This window comes from Glycine max, chromosome 13, assembly GCF_000004515.6.
Source record: "Glycine max cultivar Williams 82 chromosome 13, Glycine_max_v4.0, whole genome shotgun sequence".
Classification (NCBI taxonomy): Eukaryota; Viridiplantae; Streptophyta; class Magnoliopsida; order Fabales; family Fabaceae; genus Glycine; species Glycine max.
Genome location: NC_038249.2, coordinates 35,930,896 through 35,956,724, shown reverse-complemented (window position 1 = coordinate 35,956,724; position 25,829 = coordinate 35,930,896). Strand labels below are relative to the sequence as shown.

General features: G+C 32.3%; 4 protein-coding genes across 4 annotated transcripts; 2 read left to right on the top strand and 2 right to left on the bottom strand.

The window, feature by feature from the left end:
• Positions 1-153: 153 nt before the first annotated feature.
• Positions 154-3,295, top strand: LOC100781923 (11-oxo-beta-amyrin 30-oxidase). Its single transcript, XM_003543122.5, has 5 exons — positions 154-519; positions 1,422-1,639; positions 1,744-1,985; positions 2,262-2,649; positions 2,747-3,295. Exons 1-5 carry the CDS (start codon positions 219-221, stop codon positions 3,170-3,172), a joined length of 1,575 nt encoding a protein of 524 aa, XP_003543170.1. The 5' UTR covers positions 154-218; the 3' UTR covers positions 3,173-3,295.
• A 5,021-nt stretch (positions 3,296-8,316) lies between these two features.
• Positions 8,317-10,894, top strand: LOC102661959 (F-box protein At1g80960). Its single transcript, XM_014766281.3, has 4 exons — positions 8,317-9,267; positions 9,792-9,932; positions 10,016-10,298; positions 10,872-10,894. The coding sequence occupies exons 1-4, from the start codon at positions 8,317-8,319 to the stop codon at positions 10,892-10,894; spliced, it is 1,398 nt and encodes a 465-aa protein (XP_014621767.2).
• Positions 10,895-15,445: 4,551 nt separating this feature from the next.
• Positions 15,446-19,211, bottom strand: LOC100781376 (60S ribosomal protein L18a-like protein). Its single transcript, XM_003543121.5, has 4 exons — positions 18,594-19,211; positions 17,614-17,689; positions 16,105-16,219; positions 15,446-15,765 (listed from the first exon to the last, which is right to left on the bottom strand). The coding sequence occupies exons 1-4, from the start codon at positions 18,823-18,825 to the stop codon at positions 15,706-15,708; spliced, it is 483 nt and encodes a 160-aa protein (XP_003543169.1). The 5' UTR covers positions 18,826-19,211; the 3' UTR covers positions 15,446-15,705.
• A 1,401-nt stretch (positions 19,212-20,612) lies between these two features.
• GLYII-6 (putative hydroxyacylglutathione hydrolase) lies at positions 20,613-24,633 on the bottom strand. Its single transcript, NM_001353898.1, has 9 exons — positions 24,088-24,633; positions 23,530-23,658; positions 23,140-23,247; positions 22,195-22,329; positions 21,960-22,001; positions 21,787-21,846; positions 21,664-21,717; positions 21,048-21,072; positions 20,613-20,956 (listed from the first exon to the last, which is right to left on the bottom strand). Exons 1-9 carry the CDS (start codon positions 24,568-24,570, stop codon positions 20,859-20,861), a joined length of 1,134 nt encoding a protein of 377 aa, NP_001340827.1. The 5' UTR covers positions 24,571-24,633; the 3' UTR covers positions 20,613-20,858.
• Positions 24,634-25,829: the final 1,196 nt, after the last annotated feature.

The following is a 25,829-nucleotide window of genomic DNA, read 5'->3' as shown; positions in this document are numbered from 1 at the left end:
TTAAAAACTAAATTTAAATTTTTTTAATATTTTATATCAATTATTAGTGTCTGGCAGCTTCATAGAAGAATTTCAGTATTTATCATTATTTTTAAAAGTAAAGTGGTTGTTTATTATCCTTTTTGATGTTATAAAAGCCACTGGTGGAAGTAGTGAACCATATCAACAACTCGTCCTTGTATTAAAAACTCAATATCAAATTCTTTGTCCCACAAAAGATGGGGTTCACTCCCACAAGTACTGCAACATGCTTTCTCATAATAGCACCTCTGGTTGTGCTATGGTGTTGGAAGCTACTAAAGTGGGTGTGGCTGAGGCCAAAGAGATTGGAGAGAGCATTAAGGGCACAGGGCCTTCAGGGGAATCCCTACAGCCTCTTGATTGGGGACACTAAGGAAATGTACACAGTGCTCATGCAAGCTGCCAGATCTCAACAATCTACAAGTTCTTTTCTCTCTAAGGATAAGGATGCAGCACCACATATCACAACCTTTAACCATCACATTGTCAACAAATTCGGTACGTGCGTGCATTTCTTTCCCATACTGCTTAGTTTTGTACTCTTATCTGCAAATTTCTCCTCCGAATTTGTTTATGATTTCACCATGTTTGTGTTTTTTCTTTCTTTTATTACCTCCAATAACTTGAATATTAATTTCTAGCATTTTCTTTCAAAGAAACCGCCACTTTCGTTTAACTTTTTCTTTTTCTTTCCCAAATCAATCTGTCGGCTTCTTTACTGTAATATATGGTATATTTTGCTTTTAAATTTGTTAAAATAGTATCCTTTAAAAATTATTTATCTGCGTTATGCAAGTCGACTTTGATTTTGTAAAAAAAAAAAAAGCAATTTCTGCTTTTTCTTCTCCTCAGAAAATTCTGTGATGTTTCTTAAGCGTGAGAAAAATGTAAAAACATGCTGGAATTTGTTTTTACAAAAATCAAAATTAACTTTCAGAAAATCGACTTACATCATATGAATAAGTCTCTTTAGAATATACTATTTTTTATAATTTTAAAAGTAAAATATACCACTTGAATTAAAAAAAAAAAAAAAAACCATTCTATCAGATAAGATATTAACTAGAATTGAAATATATAATTGCATTTCTGGTACGGCTTTATAATCTAGACCGCCCACTCTCATAACTTTCGCACGTACAAGATGCAACACATGGTTCATTTACTTTTTATTTAAAGTTATAAAAAAATATTAAATTTTTAATTTTTGAATAATTTTAAAAATGAAGTACATATCTTTATAATTAACAAGTATTTAACATAATTTTTCATTCCTATAATGTAGTGTTGTTTTGTTTTTTTTACGCTAGTGTTGTTTTGTTTTTAGTCTTTCTAAAAAATTTATTTTTAGCTTTTGTCCCACAAAATAATTGGTGTTATATAACATAAATCATATGCAGGCAAGAATTCATTTTTTTGGGAAGGTACCAAACCAAAAGTGGTAATCACTGACCCTGAGCAAATCAAAGAAGTCTTCAACAAGATCCAAGACTTTGAGAAACCCAAGTTGAGTCCTATTGTCAAGTTGTTGGGCTCTGGACTTGCAAATTTAGAAGGCGAGAAATGGCGTACACATCGAAAGATTATTAACCCTGCTTTCCATTTAGAAAAATTGAAGGTTATATATACACTTTAATATATGTTTTGTTTGGGAATCACTTTTTCTTAGCATGTTTTATTCCATATCAAGTTTTATTCAATTATGTTTTCATTACCTTGCAGGTTATGTTACCAATATTTCTTGAATGTTGTGACGATATGGTTTCCAAATGGGAAAGGTTGTTGTCTTCAAATGACAAATCCGAAATTGATGTGTGGCCTTTCCTTCAAAATTTAACATGTGATATTATATCTAGAACAGCATTTGGAAGCAGTTATGAAGATGGGAAACGTATATTTGAACTTCTGAAAGAGCAAACTGGACTTATGATGAAATTGCAGAACGCTTACATTCCAGGATGGTGGTATGACTACTAACATTATAAATGGCATCAAAATTATGCATATTCTTTGTTATATACCTCTTAATTTAAAAATAGAAATTTTATCCTCTGTTCCTTTACTTTCAAAATCGGACTATACTTTATATCTAGCTACTCTACATGGACCTTGGAAATTTAAGAGATTTTGCACAAAAAATGGCTTATGTACAAACCTTTGTTAGTTCTACATTGGCACATACTAGTATAACATTCATTGGCTAATTGATTTGAAAAGGTAATTATATGATCTATTTGTAGGTTGCTGCCAACAACTACAAATAAGAGGATGAAAAAAATTGATACTGAGATACGAGCATTACTTAAAGGTGTCATCAACAAACGAGAGAATGCAATGAAGGCTGGTGAAGTCTTGAACAATGACTTGTTGGGCATGCTTTTGGAATCAAACCGTATGGAAATACAAGATCATGGAAAGAATAACATTATTGCAATGACTAGCCTAGAGGTAATTGAGGAATGCAATGCATTCTACATAGCAGGACAAGAAACCACATCGGTTTTACTAGTTTGGACAATGGTGTTATTGAGTAGATATCCTCATTGGCAAGAACGTGCAAGGGAGGAAGTATTGCATGTTTTTGGTAACCAAAAGCCAGACTATAATGGGCTAAGTCACCTTAAAATTGTAAGTATCACATGGTTTTACTTCAGTGATGGTTATATTAATTAACATTGCAAGTGCTTTTGATGTTGATTCTTAATGATATCTTTCTTTGCCATAGGTGACCATGATTTTATACGAGGTTCTTAGGTTATACCCACCTTTAATTTATTTTGCTCGAGCGATCAAGAATGATGTGAAACTTGGAAACCTTTCCCTACCTGCGGGAGTGCAAGTTTCCTTACCAATACTATTGATTCACCAGGATCGTGATATTTGGGGTGATGATGCTACAGAGTTCAACCCAGAAAGATTTGCTGAAGGAGTAGCAAAGGCAACAAAAGGCCAAGTTGTGTTTTTCCCATTTGGATGGGGTCCTAGAGTGTGCTTAGGCCAAAATTTTGCTTTATTAGAAGCGAAGTTGGTTTTGTCATTACTCTTACAACGCTTCTCATTTGAGCTTTCTCCTACCTATGCACATGCTCCAGTCACTGTGCTCACTCTTAATCCAAAATTTGGTGCTCATATCATCTTACATAAGTTGTAGTGTCATCTATTAATTTGTATCCTGCACACCTAATTATCTCCATTCCTTTCTTATGTTCTAATCTCTTGTATTTATAGAGGGAAACCTCTTTATTATATTGAATGCTATTTTTATTTCCTAAAACAGCCTGACTTGAAACCATGACATTCATTTTTATGTTCTAATTACATCAAAATAGATCCAATTACATTAAATTTCAATGGAAGTTGAAATTAACTAACTACCCATAGCCACGGAAAGGTGGAAACTGACGAAGAAAGAATGAACCCCTCTAAGCACGGAAGCTGCCACACCAATTTCTCTAATCACTAAGCTTTCAATTTCGCAAAATTCAGAACCCTTGCGTCTTGTTTTTGTTAAGCTTTTATAACCATTGGGCTTTTTCAGCATGGGTCGTCTTAGTAAAGCTCACATAAGTGAGCTGTAATTGGGCATTTGAGTTTTGTACTCCCTTTCATTGTATATTGTATTTTGAAATGTTTATTTCAAAATGAAATTTTTTCGAAATAGAAAAGGAGGTACAATAGCTCATGATCTTTCTCCAAGTGGTTGGCTTAAGTGAGCCAATAAGGCACCTGTTAAGCGAGGTCAATGGCCTTCCAAAGTTCTCCATAGTATTAGATCACTTAAATAGGGCCAAAGATGCCTTGCTTAAGCAAGGTTAGTAGACTCATGGCTCTTCATTTTTTTTCTCTGACGTCAGTATCAATGTTTCTGAGTCCTAACTTCTCTCCAAATGGTCCTTCAACTAATCCCTTCAAAACCGACAAAGCAAACGCAAGTCAAGTGTAAAAAGTAATAAAATTGAAATTCCAACTAAAAGAAGTTTTAATTACACATTGTTAGCAACGTGATGACTTTGTTATAAGATCATGCGTACCTTAAAATTAAAACACGCACGAATATGATCTTGTATAATTAGGCAGCCAAAAAAAGTAATAAAATTGAAACAAACGCACATGCATAATTTAAATGAATTCGTGATAGGTTTAATATTTATTTATTATAGGTCGAATGACCTATTTATCTTTTACCTGATTTTTTTTTGTTCAAATTGATACTTTATCTCGTTAATAATATAGTTATTAACCGCTATAAACTTTCACAAAATACAATTTTTTTTCTCTAAACATAATCATCCTGTAAACGCAAAAACAACATTTAAGAACTTAGATGAAAAACCTAATCTATAGTCTAGACGAAGAACACAACCCAAAACAAGAACAATATATAGAACAAGTCAAGAATCACAAATCAAGAATCTCAAATCACAACCCCAAACCAAGAATCCTAAATGACAAATCGCAACCCCAAATCACAAATTCATCTTCGGTTACGATAGTTTTGAAAAGGAGAGTTCCGTTGGAGGAGGTTGAGGGGGACTCGCAGACAATCATGCAGGCGTCAACAATGATAGAAATTGGAGTTGGCTATGACAGACAGAGGCCAAGCTTCTTATCGCGGAGTTTGTTGGTGTTGGTGATGATGAGAACGAGATCATCAATAAGGGATGGAGCTTGTTGGCATTGATGGAGGGAGGCCAAACATCTCAAATGCATGTTCTAGCTGTCTCCTGGGAGTGGTGAAAGGAATTTCTGAGAATTTCAAGCATATTAAGGTTAAGGAGAAGACAAGAGATACAATTGATGAAAATGATAGAGAAATTAAGTGTATTAAATAACGTTAACATTAAATGGATGGAAAAATTATTTTGAACTTTTTAATTAAAATAAAGAATTAAAATAAATTTTTTAAAAGATGAAGGAATAAACTAAATCCAAAAAATAAGATAAGGGACTAAATAAGGTATTATGCCCTTATTATATGAAATGTATTGTGATTTTATTGTACAGTAATCTAGATATGCTAAAATAGTTTTTTTTACATTAATTAATGTTAAAAATTCATTCTCCAGCAATGTTAAAGACATTCTATATATCTTCCGGGCCATAGAAAAAGAAATGGGGAAATGGATATATGATGGGATAAAATAACATATTTATTTATGATCTTTGAACTTTATATTATATAAATATAAACTAATTAGTGTTAATGTATCAATTTTGATAGATATTGGAGAGTACTAAAACATGATTTCCAAGTTTGAAGATTAGTTCTTCTAGAAGTTTATTGTTAGATTTATGTTTGGATGGTTTTAGATTTTGTTTCTAACGTTGTATGATTATGACTTATGCTTGATTAATGTAAAGTTATGTCATGAATGGTTTAAGGCTATGTTTCTAAAGTTGTGGTTTTGAATTATGTTTGGATGATTTAATTTAGATCATGCTTGAAGGAATTAAGAATAGATTTCAATTTAGCTGCAGATATTTATGTATTAATTTTATTGATTTTATATTTAAGTAAAATATAGATAACAGGCATGATTTTAGATATAAAAGTACTCAACAAATATAAACATAAAGATTAAAGTTGTTAGTTGACGTGTGATATAGAAATAAGTATGGGTATTTTTTTTTAATACGGATATAAAGATGGATGTAAAAATACACTACATAAATCTTACTCATTGTGATCACTATTTTCTCGTGATTATTATAGTTCTCATCCAATGTGAATAGTTATTACTTTAGATATTAAAATTATTAAACATAATATATTATAGATTACATTACTCCTAAATTTAATTATTTTTGTAATTTTAAAATGTAAACCGTTAAAAAATCAATTATGTTATATGATTATATTCTAAATATTATTTTCGTCGTTTTATAACATTTAAAGTTTATAAATGATGTTTTATACAAAAAAAAGTATAAAAATGAATTAACTTAAATGCAAACTATTAAACAAATATTTATTAAAATATATATGATGATTTAAAATAACTTATTATTTTTATCTCTAATAGATAATTTATATTTCATTAAACTAAATTCATCAAAATAATTTAATTTATTTTAATAATAATATCTAGTATTATAATTTTATTATCTATTCATGTTCTTCATTGATTGTTTCTATTCTTTAACATATTTTGCCTTTAAATTTTCCCTTTTCAACTTTTATTTATGACTCAAGAGATTCTTTTTTTAATTAATTTAGGAAATGAATTAATTAATGTACACATATACATGTTTTTTTTTAAATTAATCACTTGGTATACCAATTTTTTTTATGGATATTGCTGGTGCACGCACAAAAGAAAAAAAAACAATAATTTCTTAGCATTTGTCATGTTTTTTTTCAATGTATATTTCATATTTACTGTCATCAGCATGAGGTTTTAATATGAGTAGTTACTATGCTGACAAATTCTGTTCTATATTCAAACAAAAGTTTTAACTTTATAAGTTATCGTAATTGACAACGTAGTTGGCATATCAAAACTTGATAGTAATTGAGAAACCGCATTCAAAAAAGAACAGAAGGGGACAATATGTGGAGAAACCAAATGACTAAACAAAATTATTTAACTTGTTTTCTTCTTAAGGAAAATAGACTACATATGCATATATTTTGAAAATACAAAATATATAGTACAAGTCTTTTAACAATTATCATTTCATTAATTAATACCTTAGTTAATTACACGGAAAAATAATTCCATTATAAGGAGGAATTTCCTTTAAAATAAAATATCTATTGTGGAGGGATATAAGAAAGACAATATATTTTTAAAATAAATGTCTTTAGGAAAGCTATTGACCGATGACTGGGAAATTGATAAAATGTAATAAAATGCCAAATAGGAGAATAATACAATATAATTATATTTCATATAATTGAATATATTTAATGGCATAAATTTTAAAATAAGATTAATTTATTATTATTATTAAGATGTAGAAATCTTTCCAGGAAAGTGATCAATTAGCATTTATAAATTTCCTTTTTGGTACATTTTAATAATTATTTTGTTCAAGCAATTAATTACATTTTTTTATTAATATATTTAATTGTTCTTAATGAAAATTCAATAGTGACATATTTTGAATGGCAATAAGTGAAGTGATAGAGAAAGACAGGTACGCAAAAATGATTTTTTTAAGCAAATACACAAAAATGACGATATTGTACAAATTCTTGTATGAATGGCAATATGCACATCTAATAGTAATAATTGATTATTATTATTATTATTATTATGGACATTGAGTTTACTTTTACTTATATAACCAAAAACATGCATCTATTAATTAAATAGAGGCAATTTACAATTTACCCCTTTTATATAACTAAAAACATGTATACATTAATTAAATAGATATTACACACGAGAGTCATGTTTTGAACAAATATATAATATAACTAATACATGTAATAAAAATCCTGAGTCTAAAAATAGAAAAGATAAAAAGATTCAAAATGCATGATGGATCAGTTTGTTTCAATTTTTTTATAAAAAAAAGTATGTTTCTAAAAAAACAAATATGATGTGTTTCTTAAAAAATACCAAAAAATATTTTTTAAAAATAAAAACAGTTTAAACAAACATAAAAAAATATTAATTTTTTATTTAAAAATGTTATTTTTAAAATAAAAACTTAAACAAATGGACCCTATTAATTAATTAAACAGAAGTGATTTTTAAGTAAAAAATGTTTAAAGAAAGGGACACTATTCTCACAAGTGGTCAAAATTCAAAACAAACAAAAGCTAATTTAACTAAAAAGAGGCGATTTTCAATCTTACCTCCTTAAATATATATTAATTATCATGATAATATTAATTGCATAATATTAGCACCAATATTTTTTTTGGTGAATGGATTAGCACCAATTAATCACCTACTTTGGTGAGAAAAAAATCTAACAAACATAGATACCACATTCACGAGAGTCATGTTTTGGACAAATATATAACTGATACAATTAATTTATATTACATGAAAAAAAAAAAAACATGTGACTCCAAAAAATGAAAAGATAAAAGGATTCAAAACGCATTATGTACATATATATAGAGCCAAAATTCATGCACTCGACGGTTTCATTTGTGTCACGATATTCACAAGTAGTGCTCAAAACCATGAAAATAAAAAAATAAAAAACTAAACATAAAACCAGGCACCGTGACTTCATAATTATTCTCTCTCAGACTAATCTTCACTCTTATCCCTGTCATATGTTCTTTTGAAACGCAAGAGTTGGATGGAGGGCAGCAGAATAACAAAGAAAATGATGGTGAATCCAGATATGATTAGCAATCTTCCAGACGAGATCAAAACCAATATCCTATCTAAGCTTTGCATCGATGAAGCTGTGAGATGCAGTGTCCTCTCAAAGACTTGGAAAGGTCTTTGGAAAGGAATGTCACACATGGAGTTAAACGCGACCAACATGGTGGAGCCTTTCACAAAGCTATTGCGATCACGGAAGCCTCGCACATTCCCCGATTTCAGTGCTATTGCTCCACCGATGCTCAAAAGTGTCATTGGCTACAATGCTCTTGTCGTCCCGTTGTTATTTAATCACTTGGGCGTCATTTCTAGCTGTCGTATTCAACATTTCAAGAAAAGCCTGGCATTTGAGCATGTAGAGAATTGGGTTGAAATTCTAGTTGCTATACACACACGTCTTAAAGATCTGAGTTTAGAGTGTGTGGCTCACTGTGAAGAACTTACTGAAAAGATCATGCCTGAAGAGTATACTTACATACCCCGTTTTAGGCATGGGGCTTTTGAATGTTTGGCTTCACTGGAGTTGATCAACTACACACTTAACTCTTGGATCCCTTTTCTGGAATGCAGTCAACTCAAAAGACTTAAAATGAAGAGCATATACCTAGATGATGTGACCCTAAGTGGGATTTTAGAAAACTGTGTGGTGGTTGAAAATTTTAGTTTGCTAGAGTGCATTGGTTTCGAGAGAGTTATCATCATGAGATCGACACTTAAAGTTTTGCAGCTCCAAGCCCTATGTGTGGACGAGCTTCAAATTTCCTGTGAAAACCTTGATGTTATGATGCTTGACTCTATAATTTGTCCAATGCAAAGTTTGAGCATTTATGCCCCATGTCTCCGGACTTTTCATACTTACTGCAACTCAATGTATGGAAGAATGCTTTCTGTTAGAAATGGAAATTCTATTGTGAAAACCCATGAGATTCTTACACATTGTTGTGGGCTTCTGGTGAGTTCCCCTGAATATTTCTAATATATCTTTTGTATGTGACGGGCAGTATTTCATATATTAGGGTCTTCCACAGTGTGCTATAAATACTGGTTAGATTGGCTAATAGACAACATATATACCTATTGTTGTAAATAATTATCTCTACCATACGTGGGTAGAACAATAGACAAACCTACCCAGTCATAGAAACAACCCGCAAACCTTGTACATCAAAGGACAAGCAGATGAAAGAAGTGGTTAGTGTGATTTGGAGTAACACCACAAAGCACACAAATTTGTTCCTTGTGTATGACTGGTAATGTTTCTTCTGAATATGTTGGTTCTTGTGGGTAATCTATCCGATATAAGCTATTAGATGATGAAAGTACATGAATGGTTTTTTTTTTTAGTAATATTTCTCACAATTTGATTCAATTTCCACCTATGTTAATTAGTTGTACGTGCAAGTATTGCGTCTATGTATGAATTAGGTTTTTTCCTCGTATATATATTGCAATGTAATTCTATGCTTTATTTTCCAGGGGTCTCCAAATGGGAATATATTTCAGAATGTATCAACCTTGTGCATAGACCTGGATTTGAATAACATAAGAGAAGCTGAGGTTCTTTCTTATGTCTTGAAATTATGTCCAAACTTACAAGTGCTTGAAATTGCTTTACCGGTATGTGACGTTATCTTTGATTGAAATTCTTATCACTGTGTTTCATTATGGACAAAATTGTAATAGATAATTGTGTTTTACAGGCTTTTAGGCCCAAAAGCCAAATTAGCAATAGCTCCCAACGTTGTGATTTATCATATCCCATACCAATGTTTTGGGAGAGGCGAGAATTATGCAACTGTATCAGTCAAAAGCTGAAGTTTGTGTGCATTAGGGGATTTAGAGGTGAAGAACAAGAAGTAGAATTTTCCAAATACATGATAACAAGAGCCACCATGATGAAGAGGATTACCATAATCAGTAGCAACAGTCTTAGAAACATAATGAAAGCAGCTGACAATTTGTTTTCACTACCTTGGGCTTCCGGTAATCTCTCCATGAATTTTAAAGCAAGTAATCCGACGGATAAATTTGCTGAACATCAAAACAAGTTGCTAAAATGGTAACACTTCTAGCTTTATCTATGAAGTTAATGTCAACTCTTCCGGGAACGATACAAAATTGGTTCCTACAAACTCCACCTTTGCTACTCTACGAGATTGAGGTTCAAAGGTGGAAGGTCCTATGGTGCGCTTGTGTTTGGTGTATTTGGAATATGAGAAACCAAGTGCTCTTTAGGAATGGGTAATGCAAACATGGAAGAGTTGGTGCATAAAATCAGATTTCATGCGTGGCAGTGGTTACATGAATTAGGTGACAATTTTGAGTATTCATTTGCACAGTGGTGTGTTAATCCAGGGGATTGTATACTGAAACGCCCACAGCTGGTGGGGTAATGTGGAATTCTTATTCGTAGCTTGTCTATGGAGCTTGAGGCTTGCTGCAGGAGGCATATTGGTTTGGTATGTCCGGGGACTATCTGAACCTGTGAAGGATTATAAATGGGGAAAATGTTTTTATTCTGTTATTTGTAATCATGTTTTAATTTTGGTTATGCAGTATTTGGATACATTGGAATCTAAATACGTAGTTACCCATCATATGAACGTTTTGGGTATCTTTGGTACCTTATTAATATATGATCCTTTTTTGCCGATAAAAAAAAAAACTATAATTTGTGCATACTAAAATAGGTACTGTCAACTACTGTCTAATGGATAGTGTGCACAACTTGTATCGTCGACTGGTTTGAACTTATGCATGTTATATTTGGTACCAAAGTTGTTTCGTCAAAATATGGATGCGTTGTTACTGTTTTATGTGCTGGAATTGTTCATGTTACTCACACGTACAAAAGAAGCTCAATTTCCATCATCATCTTGCAACGCTTCATGTGTATCCTTCCTTTTTGTGATGCCTGTGCCTACATAGATGTAACATGTATTGCAGTCGATCACCAAAGGAAGAAGCCATTTAGGGATCTTTGGAACCACAAAATTTCCTCCTCCCTCAAGGTTTCTTCATATCCTTCAATAACCTACACTTCCTCAACAACAAGGGGTGTCCCAAGTTACCCAATTCAAGCTATGCAATAGTCTTCTCTTCAATTCAAAAATATCACCAAAGACTTTCCTTTTCCGATGCCTTAGGGCTTCTTATATTAACTTCACCTGCTCAAATCATTGAATTTCTGGGCACCATGTTTTCTAGAGAAAGGAATTAAAATATGAATATTTAAACCAAAGCAGGCTAGGAAATTACTAAATGACCTCCAACATAATTCTCCCTTATGTTATCCTGCAATTTGACAAAAATAGGACGATGATCTAATTTTAAAAGAGGCAAGTGAAATACTCGCCTCCTGTAATCTAAGTCTATCTCCAATGAAGATTCAGAAGCATATATAGAACCAACTTAACTGAATAGATACTTGGAACACAATATCCCTCAAGACTCGGCTAGCCTGTAGCATTCTATGTAAACTTTCCAACAAGAAAACCAATGACATGTTATCCTTTCAAGTAACACAAATCCTTAATTAGGGCTCCAAATACCTTTGAACTCATTCCCCTACATTTCCACGTACGTTATAACATGCAAGAGGTATTTGTAGGGTTAATTATACACCTAATGAAAGACTTGTTTCTCCCTTTCCACTAAAACTCTTCATCTTAATGTCATTCTGATTATGGGTATCTCCTGATTGTTTCAAATTACTTTCATCTTAAGCTTCTGTGTCTTGAGCATCACTGTCTGCTATTACCAGTTCTCTATTGTTCAGTCATTCACCTTCTAACTTTTCTGCGTGGGTTATTCTGCACCTCAATCGTGGAATTGGCAATCAAATGAGAGAAATCAAATATACTTTTGGTTTAATTATTATTGTTCAAGTCTCAGATACAGAGATTAATTCCTTTGGTCCCATTATTTACTTACATTGGAGGGGATGTGGATCGGTAGCTTATGAATTATTTCTGTTTTTGTTTGAGATGGGTGCGAGTTACCTGTTCTAACCTTTGAAGTTCCAACTTCCAACATCTAAATAGTGTGATGTTTGGTGCTGCCAATCCAAGGTATCATACCACAATTTTGTATCTAATTAATTACTTTTCAATGATGCGCATTTGATGTTCTGCTTGTTTTTGCTTCTGTGGCATATCAGGATCAAGAGTTATTTTTTTGCATGAGTATGAGAAGCAAATCTAAATCAAATAACTACACATAAATTGTAACTATTAAAAGATTTTAAAATCACATAATCACAATAAAAAAAAAACTTATTTGGGAAAGAATCTTTCTTTACATTAAATGCAATCACAATATTTTTTTCTTTTTACATAAAGATACTTATTTTATTTATTTACTCAAAATAAGTGAATAAATATAACTTGGTATATGCTCAAAGACATGATATATTAGCATATAATCTTGACGTCCTAGTTAAGATATGAGTGACATGACTTATTTGCCTTTTGATTTAGTGGCGGAGCTTGTCAAAAAAATTTAAAGGAATCAAAGTGGTTAAGATATTAGAATGCATAAATTATATTTTTTAAGTCTTGTGTATAATTTTTTTTTATAAGGATTAAAACCGAGACTAAATATATATTTTATTCTTAATTGAATATAATAATTTTGATAATATTATCTTTATTAATGGCTTTAAGAATTTAATGATATTATTTAAATATTAACTATTTTCTTAATCAATTATTTTTTATAATGAGAATATTTTTACTTTATTAATAGCACTCCTCAGGTTTATTTTTCATAAGACTTTTATACCGAAAATGCTATTGAATAAAAAAATTAGAGAAATTGTCTACAATTTTTTTCAAAAAATTGTGAGGAATACTATTTTATTTATATTTTATACTAAATAAAAAAATTCTCAATATTTTTTCAAACACTTTAAATTGTTAATATTATCAAAAAATAATAACTAATGAATATTTAAAACTACTATATTAATCTTATCAATAGTATTTAAAAATAATAATATTTTTAAGAATTATATTTATATATGCCTCTGATGAAACTAACACTGAGCTTGGAAGTTTAAAAAGAAAAGCTCTACATTTTGACAATAGAACATGAAAATCTGACAAACCAGTAGAGCAGACAGAAATTCCATCAACGAGGACTTTGCAATCTAACTTAATAACAATATTCTGAATTCCAATTTTTGCTATCCAGTGAAGCGCTTTATATAGCTTCCTTCGGTTCTGGAATTACTAGATGCCAAGCTGTTTTTGCTTTTATGAAGTGTCCAAACTCATCAGCTCTTAACGAAGAACAATTCCAGCTCCAAAACGATATTACATTTTATTTGTCCAGTTCGTGGTTTGTTCCAAGACGAGATGACGTTGTTTTTCTGCTGCATGGCTTCATCATAGGCGAGTTTACATGTATCATGCATGAGACACTAGAAAAAATATTGCATGGCTAAGGAAACAGATACCTGAGGTTGTACTTGATTATCCTCTCAAACCTAGTAATTTCTACGACGCCAAATACACCAAAGATACCTTCTGCATTCTGCATCTTGCCATTAATGAGATTCTACATTCCAGCTGCTATCCAAACGCTCTTAACTTGGTCACGCCCGAAAAAGATATGCCACTCGTTCTCAGGGTTTGAAATGCAAAAACAGCAAGTTAGGGCATGAAACACCTTTTTAGATTGAAGTCTTTGCCTAGAAGGAAGGCATCCACGAACTAATCTCCAGATAAAATGTTTTATTTTGGGTGGGATTTGTAATCTCCAGAGCTGCATCCGGCTGCCACTAACTTTAAGATTTTCCATGAAAAACATGGACTCCATAATATGGTGATAAGCAAAACGGACAGTGTTTTGAAGACGTGACTTTTGAGATGAGAATCTTTCTTTACATCAACAAGAAAAATATCATCCCTATAATTAAAACTATGTGTCATTCTAGGTTTTCAAATTTTATACATATTAAAAATGAAATATGTATTCAAATAATAAATTAAAGGGTATTCACTATTTAGAGCACCAATAAGCTCGGCATCCAGAGCAAAGGAATCGCCAATAGTATAAGACAAGGAACCTAGATTAGCAGCCCTGTAAACTGTTTAAAATTTGAATAAATTGTTTAAAATAATTTTAAATAATTATTGATGGATCCTTTTTATAGGATTGAAGATTGGATCGAAAGGCATCAAGGAACAAGAAGCTTTTTGGAGCTTGAAGATGGAATCTAGAAAAAAATTTAGCTTAAGATGGAATCTTTGCTAAAGTTAAATCTGCTTTTTGAAGGAGTTGCAAAATGAAGAATTCGCTTATGCTAAAGTGTTTAGCTTAAGCCAAAAAGGCACGGAATGCTTAGCTATATATAGAACTAGCTTTAGCTAATTACCACTTATTGTTGGATTTTTTGGAATTGTATAAATAGATTTAGCCCGCCTTTTGTTAGGATAGGGGTTTTGCTTTCTAATCACTTATCTTTACTACAAGAAGTACTCTTGTTTCTTTTTTTCATTTTCTTTCTTCCATCTTTCCATTTAGGATACTATACATGGAGATGAATAACTAAACTCTTCATTGTTTAGTTAAATTTAACCAATACTTTGATATATTTCTTTTGAAATATATTTATATATCATTCTTGTTATTTAATATTAGCATTTTTATTACCAAACTTCTTGCTTGCTATAGTTGACCACCTGTAGCTTGTTAGATAAGATTGTGATGGAAAAATACTATCTTTACCTTGAACATTAGAAAAATGCCTACTAAACTTAGAAGCTAGGAATAGGACATGATTTATTAGTTTTTTTTTATTATTAAGCTTAAAGCAAATTCATTTTTTAATTGTGTAAGAGGTTAACATTTAAAGAAAGAACTTAGACTCTTTTCACCTAAGAAATTAGAGATTAGAATATCACTTTTAAACAATGCTCAAATCTTTGGATTGCTATTCCATAGGTAACAAACTACTAATCTATGGCCTGTGGAGCAACCATAGCTGCTGGCTTGTAGTATAGTACTAGTTTTTTTTTCCCCCAAGTCCTTATGGGAATCTTATATTGCTATCCGAGAGAAGGAGCATGTAAGATATACATGATCCTTATCCAAACAATGCATAATCATGACTTTCTACTGAAATGTTTCACACAAATAATGTCAGTATATATTAGAATAGTTAACTCACTATAAAATTGTTCCATACAAATATCAAGTCTTGCCCCATCATATATATCTTTAGTCAGGACCAGGAGAACCTTGTAATAAATCAAACAATTCATATCACATATGGTAGCAGTTCTCAATGAACACATAAATCGAACTCAGACATAATTTCCAGCAACTGTTTCACTTTACATACACCACTCGTCTAACAAACTTTACACAACTCTTGACATGAAGATTACCAGTCATCTACTCCCTCTGTCACACCAAGAATAATTGCAATTGTGCCCAGAACAGCCTGCAAAAACAGTTTCCCAAAGCTAATGTTACCTTCTCGTGCATTATGTCATCAATGATACAAGTAAACACAACAACTTCAAGCAATTTAATCCTCAATCTAATTATAAATTACAAGCACATCTTAAGTTTCACAATTTTACATGCAACTAAAAATACAAAAAGCTTGGGTGATGTGGAGATAAAAACCAAGTGCAATAAGCCTATAAAGCCACACAATTCCCCTCGGGAACATCTGACAAATTCAAACAACAGGGCAGCTAAAAGAATATAAGAAATTAAGAACTGATACAAATGAAACAGGATTCAAGTGAAACAAAGAAAGGATAGAATCACTTACAGCAACTACACAAGCAATATATCCGGGTTTCTCTCGATAGTCTACTCTGGAACAAAGCATAATTATTGCCCCAACATACCACGGAATGCCAGCAAGAAAGAAGCCTAATATAAACCTTCACAACAAAAATTATTGGAAATCAACATGCCAATATTAACTTTGAAAGTAAGTGGCTTGTATCAACACACGGGAAAAGAAAGGAAAATAACAGATATGAGAATTAACATTGGACGATGTAAAAGGAAACAACGTAAATGGTTTCAGCATTTTACAAGACAATAGGAAAGAATGGAAGCATATGTGAACCATCCCCGTCATGCATGAACCAGATCAAGACTGAAATGATCCACCAGGTTCAAGCTAATAAGCACAAAAAAAAAAAAAAAACTTCCCTAACCAAGGCAGGATATAATATATTCAATGAAATGTTATTAACCAAGGTTAACTGAAATAATTTCCATGAGAAATTAAAGAAAGTCATGTCAATAGTCTACTTGTCTCACATTGTGAATACAGTATGTACAATGATAATAATAAAAGGCAAAATGTTGGCCATACCTTAAAATACCAAGGAAAAAAATTGAGAGTCCAACCTGATCATACACTGATCAAAATAATGACTTCAACCATTTTCCTTTGAATGGCAAGGGGGGAAGAGAAGAGATGGGAAGCGGTTGTTAATACTTAATAAAGAAAAGGTGTAGACACCAATACACACAAACTGCTGGAAAACCAAAGCAGCTTGTCTAGAAGGTGGCCATGTTCAAAAATATGTCAAATGAGTTGATGTTTGAGAAGGGTCTCACGAAATGCCAAATCCTATGCCATTTCCCTCTTCTCTCCCTCTCAAGTTGTAATAAATTTCATAGTCCAGCTCTTTAAATGCAAGCATAATGAGAAAACTGTGATACATAAGCAAATTTACTATCATAATATTACATTGCCTATTTTTCTCAGCTCAAAAATTATTCTCAGTAGACTCACCATTGCAATTCAAAATAAGAATGCATTTATGATTTCAATATTCACTAGGTGCATGTATCTTCGTTCAATAAAATAAAAATATAAAAATTAACACCAGAAATTGAAGAACACATTTTCCTCAAGCACAATAGACAAATTCAAGATTTAAGTTTTCAGCAAAAAATAAAACCAACTTCCGTCAGTGAAAATGTTAATGGTGATAGAAGAATAAAATAAAAAGCAATTATCCAAAAACAAAAGATTGAGGTTAACATAAACCAAAAAAAAGACTACTAATGGCACACTCTAGAATATATAGAAAATAGGGACTTCTCTTGTTACACGGATTTAGCAATCTTTACCAACAGAACAGGCTAGGAATTATATCTTGACTTTGGATTGTATGTTATGTATATGTATTTATATGTATATATAGCTTTGAAGTTCAAACATCATATGCAAAAAGGCAAGCCAAACTCCTTACTTCTAGTTATCTACGAGTTATTGCTGACAAGTAATATGCCATTGTGCAGGAAATTTACTTACAGACACCAGCCGCATCCAAGGCCACAGCAACCAAGGCGGCGTTCTCTTACAGGTCTTCCTTCAGCAACTGCATAACCTGAATTATCATCACAGAGGAAACCATGTCAAAATCTAGCAGACTGGAAAATGAAGTATGTTACACTACAAAGACATGTCATCATCAAACTCACATCCATCAGATTCTCAAATATAAAAACCAACTGCTCATAATCATCTCCTAGCATAATAACCAGCTTTGCTTTCACCAAACAAGTGCTGCACTCTTTCTTATTACTTCATTTTAATGCAAAAACACGGATTGCATAACACCAAGATGACTCTTAAGTGAAACAGCATATACAAGCCTCACTGAGAATTGTAAAATTATCAAACAGTGTAGATCTAGTTCTTCTAGCTGTCTATCAACCTGCAAATGATCCTGTAACCTAATCCCACCACTTTGATCATATATAGGCAACCCATACATAGCTTGAAACTATGATGTAAAGGGATAACAAATAATTAGAGACAAACCAGTGATTAATCCAAAACCCTGAATCACCATCACCAGCCACCAAATCCATTGGATTCTACTATCCTACAACGTCAAACTGCCAACAACATTTTCCAAATCACTCCGATCACCACACTGACAACCATTCTCAACCTCCAACAATCGAAAAAGAAAAACAAACCAAAAAACTCACTCACAAAAATCAAGTCAACCGAAGATCAGAAAATTTTTCCTCAAACCCCAAAATTGCAATAAGACAGACAGTTGACCTATCACTCTCCTGCAGCACAAACCAAACAGAACTCAACAAAGCCAAACCCATCTCGAAAGTTCCAATCTTTGATCCAACCCATCACACAATTCATCATCCCAGAAACAAAATTTCGCACCTTCCATCTTCAAGCTCAAATAAAACCCAAAATTTAAATTAACTTAACCAAAAATTTCTTTAAAAAAATGAAGAGAACACAGAAGCGCAGAGCCATACCGGGAACGGCTTGGTAGCCCGGGTAGTAGGGCGGAGGAGGGGCGGAGGAGTCGACGGCGCCGGGCGGCGGAACCGGGTGAGGGAAGCCGATGGCGGGGTGCGGCTGCGGCGGAGGGTAGTTGGCGACGCCTTGGAAGGTGCCATACTGGGCGGCGGGGAAGGGTTGTGGCTGCGGCGGAGGGTGGTTGTGATGGCCGCCGGAGAAGGCTTTGGGTTTGTCTTCGTCGGTCATCTTTGTTGTGTGCTTTCTCTGAGAGGGTTTTTGACTGGCGCGAGAGAAATGGTTCTTTGATCTGGGGAGTGGCGTCGTTGTGTTTGATTGTGTAAATGGGGAAAGGGATGATTACGAGGGATTGTTTTGTGGACCCCACTTGTGTGAAGGTTAAGGGAAAGTGTAAATATTTTTCAGTGTCTCTGAAAAGTGTGGTAGCTTTGAAACGGGGGGATCAGGTTGCAATTTTTTGTTACATACATGATACATCACTTTGCTGTGTTTCGAATAACTTCTCCTTAGACAACATCTTATATTTAAATCTTATAATGAAAAAAAAAAATTGAGTGTTGCGAAAAAGTTTCATTTTCAGTAATTTTTATATGACTCAAGTCAAATTGATCAGAATCTAAAACAACTTTAATACAGGAAGAGTCTCGGAATGGTAATCATATAAAATTGTTTTTGTATTAAGATAACTTTTTAATTAAGTTTCACCTTATCTTTGGAGTTGTTGGTGTCCTAGTCATATTGGATTATTCTAAACCAATTTAATTTGACGCTTAAGTTGGGATATAAGTTTTACCTAATATTTTGATGTGTTATATCTATTATTTAATTCTAAAATGTTATTATCACTGAAATTATTAAATTGACCGTTCCTTTTTGTTATGTTAATTTTATAATTTATATAACTTCAAATGCATTAAAATATTGTGAAATTCAGAAAGACAGCTATGAATGATATTAGTTGTTTTGAGTTCCTTGTCGCTTTCGCGCATTCATGATTGCCAACAGAAACCACGGAATTTCAAATTCCATTTCTTAAGCCACAATATGGAAATCATGATAACAAACGATAACGATTCTCATATCGTCATTGCAAACAGTGAATAATATAAAGACTAGAAGTTTATACCAGTTGATTTGGCTAAATGACACTTTTTCCTTAAAGTGTAATAGGGTGAAATTTAGTTCTGAAAAAAACAAAAAATTTGATTAGGTTTTCAAATATGCAAAAGGTATAATAATTATATCTTCTCATGTAATTTAGTATTAAATTATCTTTAAACTTTATGATTAAATGTTAAATTGATCTTTGAAATGATAGTTTAATGAAAAAATTACCTCACAATTTAACAAGACATAATTATCATATTTTTACACTTTTAAGAACAAAAAAAAATCATTTGCATGAGTTGATTTATTTATTTTACCTAATATATATTTAACTTAAATGTACATTTGATATCTTAATTATTATTTTGTCCAATTTTAGTGTCCATATTTCTCATCTGAGTGAGTTTAATTCTCCAATTATATTAGATATTAAAAAGCTAAATTAAAATTTTAGTCTCTTTTCTACATTTTAGATATTAGTACTTTTAAGTTTTAAAAAGTTTTATTTCAGTTTCTTATAGTCTCTCAAATCAAATTCATCATTTCGTCAATTTTTAACACTAATGACATCAATTTAGAATAATCTAACATCTCTTATTCTTTGTCATGTGTCACTAAGTCAATCAAATTAATGTAATAAATTGACAAAATGACTAATTTTGTCTTAACAGATCAACTTTTAAGGGACCAAAGTGAAATGTTTTATACTTGAGAGACCAAACTAAAATCTAAAATATAAATTAAGAACCAAAATTCTATTTTAGCCAATTAAATCTCTCTGTTTTCTCTAAATGCATAAATGATACTCAGTAAAACAATATTGAACGAAATCGATGACAGCTTTTCTGTTTTGGTTATGTTTCACTGCTAAAATCGACAGCAAGAAAAACTATGATTTTCACCGGTTATTTCTGAAAATTTGGCTTTGAAGTATAGGATTAGGAAGTTTTAACATAAACAATCAGATACAACAGAAACACAGCATAATCACTGGAACCTAATTCTAATTATATTGGGCCACAACACAAATACCATTTTATTTATTTACAATTTCCATTTTTCTCTTCAATTCAAAGGGCTATAACAATTTTTCCCCCTTTTGCTTGCAAGGTCTTTGTGTCAAATAACATCAGTGTGTGACTCTCAGATAAGGCTTATGAAGCCTCAGCTTGCTTTGGATTGGATTGGATTCCGCAAACCATATTAGCTGGGACAGCTATGTCAATCATTTTAGGATATGACAGGTTAAGATCTGTTGCACAAATCAAACGTTCCATTAGCACTTACAATGCATATAAAAAAACAAATTTGACTTAGCTTTTATAAAATTTGTTAGCACTTACTTCCCATGATGTTCTTGAAAGTTTCCTGGAAAAGAAGGGACAAATATTTTCAATTGTGAGATACTACTACACGAGTAGGGGCTAACCAGCAGTAGAATAAAAATGTAACTTACACAAGTTAAAATTTCTTTTAGCTAGATGTTGTAAATCCAAATTTTCTCATCACAATTAAAAGGACTACTTTAAAAATCTCATTGCTGGAATAAAAGAAAAGAAAGTTGCCTTCACGTTTCATGAACATATTTAACCAAATAGCATCTCCAAGCAGATAGCTGAATGAAGGATACACAAATGGAATACTATGCCCATCATTCTCTAAATAATGCTGAGAAATTGTCAATTAGATATGATCTACAAGTATACTATATACAAATTTGCACATGATAGGACTGAGTTCTATCTACCAATTCAGATATGATTTTTTTTTCTCTATTATATTTGTCAAGAGCTTAGATATTACTGACTATGGCAGCAGCTGTGCTGTAAATTTGTTTCTGTTTTAAGCATTCTAAATCACAATCACATGTATAATCTTCCATTAGGATATCCAAAAGAGTCTTTTCTCATGATTAACCACTTTAACTTTCATATAAATATGGATATCATCCAACATTACCTCATCCTTTGTTATGCGTGGATTGTTTTGCAGCTCCTCTCCAACAGTGCTCACCTAAAATCAGTAATTTGTATAAGCAACACCCAACAAATCTGGCAAGAAAAAGCTTAAGGGTGTCCTTACAGTGAATCCTTTGTAGTCATGAGCTGGATAGATTAACGTACTCTTGGGCAGTGTTAAAATCTGTTTCCAAAGAAGATGCGAGTGATTTAGTATTAATACCCAAATTTAATAAACCAGAAACATCTTGTCTCTTTTACTTCTTAGTTTAACATAATACACAGTCAAGGTCATGCCTGTGAATGGATTGATTTGTAAAGCTGCTCTGAACTCCCACCCTGCATAATAATTAATGGAATTAGCCAATTAGGTACCAATGAATAAATTTGAGATGATATTGGAAAATAGCTGGTAAGACCAAAACCTAAGCACAATGTCATTCAATAAAATTGATGTAACATCATTTGTTCAGATACAACTTTGAACAATCTTGAAAAGCTTAACCAAAGAAAATGGGAAAACAGTATATACCTGAAAATCTGTCCTACCACATCCCCGTATTAATAGGGTATCTCCAGTGAATGCCATCCTAGGTTGAGGTTGATCAGGTGCATCTCCAGTAACATAGGTAACACAACCTTTGGTATGACCAGGAGTTGCACGAACCTGCCACGTTAAAGGCAATAATATATATTACAGAATACAGAGTAGATGATACAATAAAACATTTAATGAGCCCTCCGCACCCATGCACAACAGAAAATAAGATCCATTTCACAAATAAATGTAAAGAGAAAACATCCTTGATAATTGAAACAGAGGAACCCTGAATGAGGGAGTACTGGTTCTTTGCCTGGATCACAATATCCCAGGTATATGAGGCGTCAAGGACCATTTAAAAAAAATACATGTCTGTATTTCCTCTATGGCAAAAATAGTATGAAATCATCTCAAGTGGCCTCTTATTTCTCTGCACAAGATTACTGGCATAACAAGCCAGCTTTCAACACTGGCACAATTTTGTTTAAGATTAAGCTGCAACTATAGACATATCCATCAACTTGACAAATCAGAGTTCTTATTAGAAATACCAGTAGACTCGGCATTCATTTATCAAACAATACAAAGAAATAGACAGTTCAAGCAGAATATATAGAACCATCCCTTTCATTAGGAAACAATTCCAGTCAAAAAGCAATTTATAACACTGATTAAACATATTACAGTTAAGGAATGAGTTTATCAAATCAGAAATTATCTGGAACTGAAGACAGCATTATCTTTCTTTTGACTTTTGAATTCTTAGGACTTTTATCTGTTAGCTAAGAATGTGTTTTATCTTATCTTATCTGTCTTCCTATGTAACAATATTCTATTACATGTTGCCGTATATATATCTTCATATCAGAAGCAATCAACAACAATTCAATTTTTCCAGTTTTCTATCTATTACTAGGCAAGCAGCTGCAGAATTACCTCTAGAAAAAGATCACCAATTTGGACCTTATCACCTGGCTCCACATAAAGATCTGCCGTTGCACCACTTGCTTTTGAAATAACAGATTTTACAGAAGGAACTTTGCTCTGTACAAAATAAGTGGAAAACAAAAAATATACCAAGTTACCCCCACTGCAAAGTAATCACAAATATTGGAAAAGCATTCTCTAAAATAAACTGAAGGGTGTATTTATCTACCCTTAAAAAATTTAGAGGGTCAACATCACACTTCACAACCTGCCTCACATTAAATTAAGTAGGGTACACCGTTTCTCACCCCACTCTATAGAAAACATTTCCACAAGCATTTACAAACTGAAGGAACCAAGGATAAGAAGGAAGGAAGTAACAATTCAGCACGTACAAACCTTGATAAGGCCAGTCCCAGTGACATGATCCGCATGCACATGTGTGTTCATGGCATACACAAGCTTCAACCCCAGTTGCTCAATGATCGACAAGTCCCTGTCTACTGTCCTATCAACTGGGTCAATCAGCTGAAATTTCAATAAAAAAAAAATCCATTAATCACAAAAACAACAAAAATTATAAAGAGAAAAATAGGCTATTTAAATTGTCATTCAATCAGAAATCACCATATCATATGAGATAAATTTATTAAGTTCTATAAAAACTACTTAAAAGTCAAATTTACCATGATATCTGATTGATTGAGAGTGTAAAAACCAGTGTATGGAAATTAAACTCAAATGAAAAACCCATTATCCAATCCACTAAAAGCCTCCCACCCACATAAAAAAAAAAAAACCACAAACATCCAATCCCACACTTAAAAATTTAATTTTCAATTCTCACCATGAAGCTAATCCAAACACACTAGTATCAATCATACACTCCAAAATATAATTTTTATTTCCCTTCACACAACTTCCCCAACATAAAAAGCAAAATCCATAGAATCTTACAAGTGCAGGTTTTTCTGGGTGCGAGGCATCAGCGAGAAGGTAAGTGTAGGTGGAAGATTCCTTCTCAAAAAGCTGGCGGAACAAGAGTTTGGAGGAAGAGGAAGAGGAAGTGGAGAAAGAACCCATTTGCGATCTGAACCTGGTGGGGTTGTTGCAAACAATAGCTCTGGAAACGGTAACGGAAACGGGTGTGAGAGGAAAAGGTGAGGCCTTGGAAGCAAAGTGAGAGAGTGCGGTGGTGAAGTGCAATCGCAGCATTTTTTGTAGCATAAATAGAAGTTGCCACCAAAAGGGTTGAATTGAGGATAGAGATTGGAGAGTTGAAGTTGTTGGGTTTTGATTGTGAATCGTAGAATAAAGAAAGAGTTTGATGACGGGGATTACGATCAAGATGACATAGATAAGGTCGCCATTATTGGAATTGGTTTTTGAGTTGAGTGTGGATGTCACGTTGGATGCATACAGTTTTGTAGCTATTGGCATTTGGTGCTGCCATATATTATATTGCTGTGCCGTTGTTTTGTTCTAACATTGTGTTTTTCACTCCAGTCCCCGGATTCAGGGTTGATGCATATTACCCCAGCGGCAATTATGCATTCCACTTGGCAACTGTAGAGATCAAAATCAAAGTTTTTAAAATTATATAAGACAGAATTATTACAAATCAATTTTTTTAAATATAAAAAATATAATTAAAATAAAAAAAATATTTCAATTTAAATATCAACTAGTTTTTTTTTTACACACAAGTAGTTGTTTTGATTGGTATTATATTTGATCCTTTTAAGCAAGGTGTTGAATCCAAACTTTTTGGATGAAAAAAAAAATGTGATCATAAAAGAAAACCTAATTAAGAAGTCATTGCTTACCTCAATTTTTGGGTGCAACCATTGATAGAACTAGAATATTGGTGGATTCACCTATTTAAATCCGTACAATTTAAATGAATTCTACTTTAGCGAGCGAGACAACATCATCCTGCAAGTTAAATGGGTTGGTCGCTTTTGAAAAAAAAAATTAAAAACCTAAAATTTAATTATTTCGTAAGAATTTAATGTTTATGCACTGACAATTACAGATTAACACTGTTATCTAATCATAAATTATTATTTAAATTACTTTAATTTTAAAAATTAATAAATTTATCATTGTGAATTCTTATTCAATGACTGAAATTTTGTATACTTGTATAACCCTTTATTTCTTTTTTTAAACCATTTAAAAAAAATCTAAAAAAATCAAATCAAGTATCGTGCATGTTGCGGGAGTTACATTAAAAAAAACAATTATCTAAAATAAAAAGCAATAAACCAGACCTGTTGGCTGTTGTGGAAGTTAAACAAAAAAGATGAAAACCAACGACAACTAAATCTACTAAACTAAGCATCATGAACTATCCAGCTCACATAATTTGCATTTTCTCAAGCCACCTAAAAAGCATTTCCCCACATTGAATGGCTTTTTGTTTTGCCTTTTAAAAAAAATACTTTTAGTTTTACTAAAGCAATAAATTGCTCTTTTAAAAAATAAAATTATAACATTTGTGAGATTCCAAATTTCACCTATTCAAAACAGAGTTAACCGAGTATAACTAAGTCAATTGCATAAACAACAATCCAATTAACTTGTTGGACTGGCTGTGGTTTTAATTTTAATTTCTAGCCAAACCAGTCCAACTAGCCAACCCAAACCAGTTTTAAAACATTGATCTTGAACGAAAGAATATTAATTCTGTTTTTATC

Bases quoted from the DNA above. Each gene is read 5' to 3' on its own strand.
- LOC100781923 (XM_003543122.5), top strand. From the start codon at position 219: ATGGGGTTCACTCCCACAAGTACTGCAACATGCTTTCTCATAATAGCA. The intron at 1,986-2,261 runs GTATGACTACTA...ATCTATTTGTAG, and splicing joins GCTTACATTCCAGGATGGTG to GTTGCTGCCAACAACTACAA. The intron at 2,650-2,746 runs GTAAGTATCACA...TCTTTGCCATAG, and splicing joins GGCTAAGTCACCTTAAAATT to GTGACCATGATTTTATACGA.
- LOC100781376 (XM_003543121.5), bottom strand. From the start codon at position 18,825: ATGACCGACGAAGACAAACCCAAAGCCTTCTCCGGCGGCCATCACAAC. The intron at 17,690-18,593 runs GTATGGCTCTGC...ATGATAATTCAG, and splicing joins GGGCTACCAAGCCGTTCCCG to GTTATGCAGTTGCTGAAGGA. The intron at 15,766-16,104 runs GTAAGTGATTCT...CTGTTTTTGCAG, and splicing joins ATATTGCTTGTGTAGTTGCT to GCTGTTCTGGGCACAATTGC.
- LOC102661959 (XM_014766281.3), top strand. From the start codon at position 8,317: ATGGTGAATCCAGATATGATTAGCAATCTTCCAGACGAGATCAAAACC. The intron at 9,268-9,791 runs GTGAGTTCCCCT...TTTATTTTCCAG, and splicing joins CACATTGTTGTGGGCTTCTG to GGGTCTCCAAATGGGAATAT. The intron at 10,299-10,871 runs GTAATCTCTCCA...TTGGTTATGCAG, and splicing joins TTCACTACCTTGGGCTTCCG to TATTTGGATACATTGGAATC.
- GLYII-6 (NM_001353898.1), bottom strand. From the start codon at position 24,570: ATGCCAATAGCTACAAAACTGTATGCATCCAACGTGACATCCACACTC. The intron at 23,248-23,529 runs GTTTGTACGTGC...TATTTTGTACAG, and splicing joins CTGGGACTGGCCTTATCAAG to AGCAAAGTTCCTTCTGTAAA. The intron at 20,957-21,047 runs GTAAGTGCTAAC...TTTGTGCAACAG, and splicing joins TTTCAAGAACATCATGGGAA to ATCTTAACCTGTCATATCCT.